General features: G+C 42.0%; 1 protein-coding gene across 1 annotated transcript in view; it reads right to left on the bottom strand.

Moving 5' to 3' along the window:
* Window positions 1-8,616: 8,616 nt before the first annotated feature.
* LOC111868794 (ejaculatory bulb-specific protein 3) overlaps window positions 8,617-9,538 on the bottom strand; it is a 12,116-nt gene continuing 11,194 nt past the window's right edge. The window contains exon 3 of the mRNA XM_023859769.2: window positions 8,617-9,215. Within this exon, the coding sequence (XP_023715537.1) occupies window positions 9,004-9,215 (212 nt within the window). The 3' untranslated portion in view covers window positions 8,617-9,003. The remainder of the gene's footprint in view (window positions 9,216-9,538) is intronic.

Raw genomic sequence — 9,538 nt, 5'->3', positions numbered from 1 at the left:
TAATTCTATAGGCTTGCTCACTACTAAGGCTGCATTTCCTTTCTTGGGGATATCTCGTTATGAGCACAGTAACTATACGCTTCCTGAAGCAGTCTGCATATGAACGCAAATTCTCACAAGGAATGATGTCTCTATATTGTCACGTGTTCCAGTGACTATATACGGAGTTTGGATTGACGTGGAAATATGAATCGCATCGTTAAACATTTCGTATGAACCTGCAAATGCTGTTTGGCTTTACATGTCTACTTCATGTTACTTTCGTATGCACCCATGTCTCATAGAAGCGATAAATTTTAATTTAAATTTCGTGTAAATTACTTTATATCAATTCGCCGATGAGTTTTAATGTAGACACCCAAAACAACATTTAACATGTTTAGTTTTGGGTGTGAAAGAAACGAGTGGAAAAAAACACGACCTCCATCTTGAAGGTTAATTTTATGCTTTGTTTATAGATAATAATATTCTCAGAATTACAGTTTGCGTAATTTCAATATTAACTGTCTGGAGGAGTAGATGCTTTGATATGAATTTTGTGATTTCAAAATAGTCTGTTACTTTTTGTTAAGTTTGACGTGCATGTTGTTAAAGGATGACGACAATCATGAGGCAATCTGACAGCATGGATATCTAGACATCATCGGGGAGTGTCCTGAACGGATGGGTACAGGTTCAGGTACAACAAAATCCAGTTTTTACGTCCCTCATAAGGTCAGTTGGAGGAGACGTGATAAAGAAAACGTGTTAAGTCGTACAAGGTGGAAACTGGAACGTGAATGTTGTACGGAGGCAATAAGTACACGAGGTTCTCTGCGGTTTTCGTCACCAGGTGCAAATTGTCGCATAGGCGAACATGGAGACTACGAAAATTAGTATTTTATAAACGAGTTCCGTAATGTAAGATGTGAGGGTTTCACGGCGGTGACTATGAAGAAAGCCGTCTTCTTGGATGTGGCGCCGTGTAGAAATTGTGTTAACCGACGTTTCGGAGGAACGTCGGTTAACACAATTTCTACACTGCGCCACATCCCAGAAGACGGCTCTCACACTAAGCAGAGCCATGTATGAGGGCAGTGGCCCCTTTGCCTAAGCACCACATTACAAATTTGTGTCGGCATGGGTATAAAGCTAAACGCATACGTTATATCGGTAGCTGACACTAAGTAAGAAACCAGCATCAAGCAGGTAGAAAGAAGAAAACTGAAGCAACCTCTACCTCCGAAACGTCGGCTAAATTCGACTGACTGAACGGCGTTATATTCCAAATTCCATATTCTTCTTAACTACCGCTGTGAGAACTTGGAATCCTAAATAAATGATTGGATAACATGCTGATGAACCTACTCAAACAAAAAAACAAAAACAAAAAAAAGAACTCTGTGGCCTGTAGTCCGCAAGCAAACTATACCGACCGAGCGACCGCTGCTTGTCGGCGAAGTTAGTGTCTAAATAATAATTTCTTAAGTGTCAGTACATATACCTCCAAACAGTGGATGCATGTCGCCAAACTCACTGAAAACCAAAAGCCGAACACCTGACCGTGCATTTTATTTTACCAACTTGTTGGTACAACCAATCGTGAGGGTACACGGAAACGTAAGCTTAGAGAGAGAAACGGAATATAGAAATAAATACAAATCTCACCAACAAAACTAATTAGCTAACTAAATAATTATCTCATTAATTACCAAACCCGCCTGTCACGGTAGCCGATCGGTCTAAGGCATGAACTTTCTTCACTCTTTCGGAAGCCGGGATCGTGGTTTCGAATCCCACATAAGGCATGGAAGTTTGGTATGTGTTTGTGTTGTCCTGTGTTTAGGTAGAGGCCTTGCGACGAGCTGGTCACTCGTCCAAGGAGTCCTACCGTCTCTAAAATGATCAAAGAAGAAAAAAAAACCTCGACGCTGTGAGGTATAAGAGGAAAGAATTAAGTAAGTAATTAACGAACCCACTACTTAAGTAACTGCTCGTAAGTTGAGAAGACTGCTTCAGAATTAGCCGTGAATTTCCCTGCATTTAACGAGTCCCGAATATTACTTCTGTGTTCACAAGAGAGACTCTCTTATCTCTACCTGCTCCAAGCCACACCCCTATCCTGTTTCTGTATTGTCCATTTTCATTATTGTCTCATCTAAGCCTAGGTCTTCCAAGAGGTTCTTCCATTCAGGGTTTCAGGCTGAAATACCGCATACAATTCTTGTATCCGCCGTAGCTCGAGCTGGTGATCCTCCGTGCTATGCTAATGTCCTAGAATTCTAGCACCATTAAAGAAGGCCAGGGTAGAGCTGTGACGTCTCTCACACACTGACAATAGACAAGACATCAATTTTTTTTTTCAGATTTCTATTCCCTTTCATGTGGTATCTGATTGGATCCATTACGCTTGCAAACGAACATTCCTTCCCCTGGATTGTTACGTAATTGGGTTCATACCTTCTACTGCTTCGAAATGAGCCCTCCTACTTCTCACCGTCCTTACGCAACATCACATTTCAGAAGCATTAGTCTCTTCCTATTATTCAAACACCATATGTTTCGACCCAACTGGCTGCCATCATCAGGTGTACAAGTCGTAAAGGAAACTGCTGCCCCTGTGAGAAGGGCGGGTTCTAATTTAGCATACAAAATGCAACAGGATGCTGCAGTATAATCTTCTGTTGCTTGTTTTACGTAACGTGGCCTTGGTAAAATTCTAAACGAGGTTCAGGTTTTTCTGAGGTCTGATTATATATTCAGCTATTACACATAATAAGATCGGATGTCAAGTTCTTATGCAAATTAATTTCAAACAGCTGGCACACGTAAGACTGGGAAATCGATTAGTTAAGACTGGAAATAAACCAAGCATATTACTAAGAAATTTCCGAATAGTGAGTGGGGAATTTGTACAGTGGTAGTTTTTTGTTTTAGTTTTGTGGAGTGGGCTGAGACTGAGACCACTCGGTAAGTCGGGCATTAATTGGCCTATTGTACCAGCCCCGGATGATGGTTGATGATGAGTGTGGAGCAGTCGGTGGAATGAGAATTGGCAGGGGAAGCCGAAGTACTTGAAGAAATCCTGCCCCAATGCCACTTTTTCTACCACAAATCCCACATGACCTGAACTGGGCTCGATCCTGAGCCGCGGTGCGAAGCACGCGACTAACCGCCTGAGCAATGATATGGCTTTCTGTACAAGGGTAACTAGAGATACTATACGCAATTTCATTAAGTTTCGATGAAACCGTCACACAGTACTTAGATATACGCGTATTTTGTTTGCCACGTAACCGCCCTTCCTTTCAATTCATGTAGTCAAAATGGTCACAGATTTCCAACAGATTATACTTCTTTTTGGTTAGACCATTCTTGCACTACATCTTTCTATAGCTGATGCTCAATTCAGATGCAGTTTCGTAAATTCTAGGACTGTCTCGTATAAAATTAGAGATCTGCTCATTAACAAATCAATGGCCTCCCAAAACGTACGTATATCAGTGACGTTCCCTCAATATTTTCTTATAATTTTGTACGTACCGCTATTCCTAGTTATACCTCTCTCCATACATACATACATACACACATACATAATCCCAATGAAAGCCCATTCTTCCGTAAAATTCCCCAGTTTCCACAACCTGTGCCCGTGACAGTCCTACCATACTGTGTTGTGTTGTCGGTATAGCGACTGGCTACGGGCTGGACGACAAAGGAGTCGGAGTTCGAGTCCTGGTGGGGGCAAGAATTTTCACTTCTTCATGTCGTCCAGAGCGGCTCTGGGGTTCGCCCGACCTCCTATCCAGTGGATCCTCCCTCACCCCACCGTCTAAACTTATGATCATTAAAATGACTAAGGACTAAAACAGGCCGCGCCATAGCTCAAGCGGTTAGTCGCTGGCTTCCCACCTAGGCGGCCCGGGTTCGATCCCAGGTCTGGTCAAGTGGGATTTGTGGTGGACAAAATGGCGCTAGGGCAGGTTATCTCCGAGTACTTAGGTTTCCCCTGCCAATCTTCATTCCACCAATTGCTCCACAATCACCCTCACCTATCATCTGGGGCTGGTACAATAGGCCAGACGTGGCCGCAGTACAAGGGACTTAGTCCCACCCCACTAGCAATAAAAAAAAAGGACTAATACAGATTTCACTTCCGGAAGATGTTGAACATTTTCTTTGTCACCACATCCGGATCCGCCTTCCTCCTACCCAGCCTTCTGGCCAATAAATTGATAGTGTATTTCCCTGGTTTCAAGTGGCCGGAGAGCAATGCTGAATAGTCACTCCCACTTGGTGATTATGTTAACCTTGCATGGAGTTTTACCTCCATTCCTCTAAACGTCTTCTTGATATGGCTTATTGTCCTTTAGTCCAAACTTGCGAAGTGTTTTCCTGTTGCTTGAAACGTTCGAAGCGGAAAGCTGAACACTTTATGTCGAGGTTAAAAACACTTCCAACTTCAGCTTCACTCCCCCCTCATGACGCATTATCTTCTGTCAAATGGGTTTAGATAGATTGTCCCAGGTTTAAGGAGGCTGAAATGTCAGACTAACGGGAAACCTTCAATTTTACTGTAACAGACTTCTTGGATAATGACGTTGGATTTGATGTTCTCGCAGCGATGATTACAATGAGTACTCTGCTCTGTGATATGGTACCCTCTAGTCCGGTGGTTTCCCGACATTCCGGAGAAACGTACTGCCTCCATCTTCAGGGTCTGATTTCCTCCTGCGTCTTGCTAGGCTTCCTCTTCCACCGTAAAAATGAAATCATTAGGACTTTCCGAAATGTTGGTGAGCTTCTACCGGACTACACGGCGTAAATTCCATAAAATAATGTTCCTTATTTCCCCCTCCCCCTTGGCACTACAGCCCCAGTGGGCCTAGGTCTACCTCCATGAACTTCTCCGTTCACTTCGGTTTTTCTAGATCTTACACATTCGGTTGGACTCCTTGGGCGGGTGATCAGCTCGTCGCAAGGCCTCTACCTGTACACAAACACAGAAAAACGCACACAGACATCCATGCCCTGAGTGGGATTCGAACCCACGATCCCGGCTTCTGAGCGAGCGAAGACAGTGCACGCCTTACACCGCTCGGCTACCGTGACCGGCAGTGTTCCTCATTAGACAACTATATTGCATAACTCGGTAATTAGTGTGGCTCTACGGACCTGCAGTTCGATTAGCGCCTTGCTGCAACTGCCTATCCGAGAATGTAACATGCCAAGTCTAATTGCGTCTATGACGAGAAGTCCTGAGACTGCACAATCTTATTTTTGGCGCTGAATGTGAAGACGCGCCGGTGCAGATGTGTTGAAGGGACGAAGGCCCTCAGATCAAATAAAACAACATTCAATATAATAGAAATTGCCAAATTCAACATAATTGTTTAAAAAATTCCTTATGTAATTCCTTATATGGGGGCACGCGGTAACGTAATTGGTTGGGGCACTATGCTACAAGCCGGAAAATCTGGGCCTCGATTCCCGATGAGTTATTAATTTTTTTTTCAGTTGATCTAATCCTTCCAGCCGCACTATGGCCCCTGGGTCGACTCAGCCTCTAACAGATATGAGTACCAAGAAGCTTCCTAAGAAGTAAAGGGCGGTCCGCGCGTAAGACTGAAAATCTTGTCGCCATCTGCGCCATCTGTAATCCGATTTTATAGAAAATGTGGGCGCTTCCACGTCTCACAACCGTATGGGCCTTCGCGGCCTGTTAGAAGGATAGCTTTAGCTTTTTTACCTTTATGATTCCTTACATGTTCCCAGTTACAACACCATTTCGAAGAACGAATCGACTGACTGAAAGTAAACGGTGTGAATTGTCGATATTAAATAGTATTTACTTATTAGTATTTGTTCAACCGTTCAAGGAATTTCATCCCACAGAGACTGAACAAATTTGCTCAAGCGGTAACGCTTCTGACTTCTATTCTGGAGACGGCGGTTTCAAACCCCTCCCGGGGCCCCATCTTCTTACTATTCGAAATTATAGGCCTAAAATTTGAGTTGCTCACAGCAGTTCGAGGAATTCCACGCTACAGAGAACGAACAAGTTTTCTTGATCGCCACAGTTTCTGACTTGTATTCGGAAAGTGCCTGCTTCGAATCCCGTCCGGGACACTAGCCACACTCACCCACAATGATTCTGAGATATAACGCCTTCTTGTCCTATGAAATTCAACCTGTTTCATATTGGTATCTTGCTTGGCTTAATCTTCGACCTTAAATATAGAGATGACTTCTACTAGACCACACGGCGCTACATCCCAGTAGCTAGACCTCTTCATATTCACCACCATGAGAGCCTTGGGTCACCTTACTGCCTGCTTCATGCTGGATCCTTGCCTCGCTTACACTTTGACCCTGAAGATGAAGGCAATATGTTCTCCCGAAACGTCTCTTGACTTGTTTCTGACTACATGGCGTTACATGACAGAAGACATGACTCTGTAGTCATCACTGTGATGATCTCGGATGCAATATGCTGATTTTAACGAGTTATTCGAAAAATGTGGCTGCATATATATTTAATTACACCAGGAGAGTTTCCTTCCTCGTGTTTGCTAATTTGATACCCATGAACACTCTGAGATACTGACGTGGGTCTCATAAGCGGTCTCTCCCCTTCGGTTTTCCGGCGACGTTTCGTACGCGCATTTCGTTTCTTCCGCCCGCAAACTTAAGTTTATTGTATGCACTCGCCAACTTCATTCTTCTTATTTGCCTTGCAGTAACAGTGTCTGGCCTAGAACACAAATTGTGACGGTCTTCTCTGTTTCTGAGTGTCCAGCCTTGACATGTCACAGAAAATATTTAAGTGAAATTATTATAGATTGCTAATTGCTGGTGTTATTGATAAGTTGGAGAAGATGTAAAGGAATGGATCATGCCTATTTTGAAGCACTGTCCTTGTATTTTCTTCAATGGTCTCAGTAAATTTACGAACCTCAGTCAGCATAGCAAGCATTCGCGCTGGGATCAACCACTGCAATAGAGTTGCAATGAAACAATGCATGTAATGAATTATAGAACACTTCATTAATAACTAATGACAGCTATATGGAAATTTCATGCCTGTTTCGGCAGGTGTGTACGTTGAAACGATGTGGCCTTCTGTGTTGCCTCCCTTAGCACACAACACCATATATGGCCTTAACCGCTCTCCACTGCTCCTATTGGTCCGTTCTCCCTAACCACCCCCCCTGCCTAATTCGTATATAAGCAGCGCCTTTCACTTCCCATCACTACAGCTACTGCTCTCTGCATTCCAAGCCATTCAACTGCTCTGAAGATGGAGGCGATACGTTCCTCCGAAACGTCGGCCAAAACGAAGAATACACGGCGCCTAAACCCAGAAGATGACTTTCTTCAATGTGAGATTTGTATGAGGAAATTTCTATATTGCATTAACATATTTTATTATCTCGTTCTCAGGGTCAGGAGATGTTGGGATCAAATGCGGTAATATTCATATGCTATAAAAGATAAATATTTACAAAGATGGATGGTTAAAAAACAAAACAAACCCCGTGGCTTTAGTCCGCAATTGAACTATACTGACCGAGTGACCGCCGCTTGTCGGCGAAGTTAGTGCCAACTTTAGCGGATAGAGGGTGTCGAGTGGTCAGGACAACGAATCCCCACGGTTTTCTAGACCAGGGCCGTTTCTCAATTATCCTCACGAGGTAGAACAATTACTTCTCAGAAAATCTGGTAGCGCCGGGAATCGAACCCGGGACCTCAGGATTTGTAGCCAGGAACTCTGACCACTATACCACAAAGGCGGTCCGATGGATGGTTATTGAAAGTGTTAATCTCACAGTGATGTGGAAATATGATAGTTACGAAAACAGGATTATTTNGATATATATATATATATATATATATATATATATATAATGCAAAGATTCTTTTTATTTGTGGTTTTATCAAGTGAGACACAGATAATACTTATGAACTCAGGTAACACATTCATCTTAAGCATTGTACATACATAGGTCATACTAAGAAGCATACAGATAATTGGGAAGATATTAAGTGTATTTCTATTTGTATCTGAAATGTTTCAGTTGTCAAGAGTTGCATTAAATTGTTCCAGAATAATGCCCTCTGGAGACGTTCAATTTCCTTTCCACTTTAATTCAAGTAGATTTAAAACGAATGTTTTTCAGGTATAGCTGGTTATTTCCCTTCTGGAGCTATCAGAGTGCACTGGGACCCGCTTTTTGTTGATGTTGCTTCACGGGGAACTCCACCGTCTCGCCCGAGTTCACTTCATTTTTGCATATATTGAAAAACATAACATTGAATGTTATTTTCTTGTTATTCATGAAGAGTGGTTTTATTTAGATATTACGCAGTTCATGGACTACCTTATTTATTAAAATCAACAATAATATTTTTAATAACATAAATTTGACTTCTTCACTCCTTCTTGAATCCTTCCAGATATTAGGAACTAAATGCCTTTGAATTAACACAAGGCTGAGATTTTGCAAGTCTGCTAGCTGTTAATCAACTATTAAGAAGTTCTGGGTGGATAGAAACTTAATTAGTGGTTTANCACAATCACCCTCACCTAACATCTGGGGCTGGTACAATAAGCCAGAAGTGGCCGCAGTACAAGGGACTCAGTCCCACCCAACTAGCAATAAAAATAATTGTATAACGACTCCTAATTATATGCATTTGTATTAAATAGCTTACCGTTAATTGTTCTCATGATTATAGAGAATATAAACATAAGAAACTAACCACGCATTCAAATTTATCACATGTTATGTAAATTTCTTCCATTCTTATTTTTACTTTTAATATATTTTATTAATTTTCACTACAAGAAAACTATAAAGAAGACACGAAACAAGACAGCGCTAAAGGGGGTCTCAGTATACTCCTATCATAATAATCATTAACAAGGATCGATACAGAACATACTGAATGTCTGACCGCGAGAAAATTCCGGGACGTTTCTTGCTGTTTTCATTATCTTCCACCGTGCGGTATGGAGCAAGCTTATTCTGTGGCTGGTGCGATGCTCACCCCGTCTTTCTTCTGTTCGGCTTCATATCTGATCCTATAAGCGCCAGACGGATCGTATTTGGCTTCTAGATTCTCCCAGTCTTCCTTCTTGTTATCGATAAGGAAGTGAATGATTTTAGTGGAGCCAGCTTTCTGTTTATCGCTGCATTTGGAACAGTCTGTCTCCAGTGCGTCCGGAAGAGTGCCTGCCACAAACAGATATTATTATCCTTTATGAAGCAGGATTATCAAACAAGTTATTATAAAGTTATATTTAGGCCTACCTGGAGTCGACTTTCCTTATTTATGTTGAAGATTTACTGAAGCTAACGCCTTAACCGTTCTACCTGTTTACTTCCATTCGTCTCACCGGAATAGCTTTAAAATAACAGGTGGATTGGTATGAAAATTAGTATGTGTATTATGTTACGAAGTGTCATCTTAATTTTATACTCCGTAATACCACAAATAATACCAATATTCGGTCATAGAGATTTTAAGGTGGCAAAAATATTAGCACTTCTTAATA

This window comes from Cryptotermes secundus, unplaced genomic scaffold, assembly GCF_002891405.2.
Source record: "Cryptotermes secundus unplaced genomic scaffold, Csec_1.0 scaffold257, whole genome shotgun sequence".
NCBI lineage: Eukaryota > Metazoa > Arthropoda > Insecta > Blattodea > Kalotermitidae > Cryptotermes > Cryptotermes secundus.
Note: the sequence above shows the minus strand (reverse complement) of the source record. Positions and strands in the feature narration are given on the sequence as shown.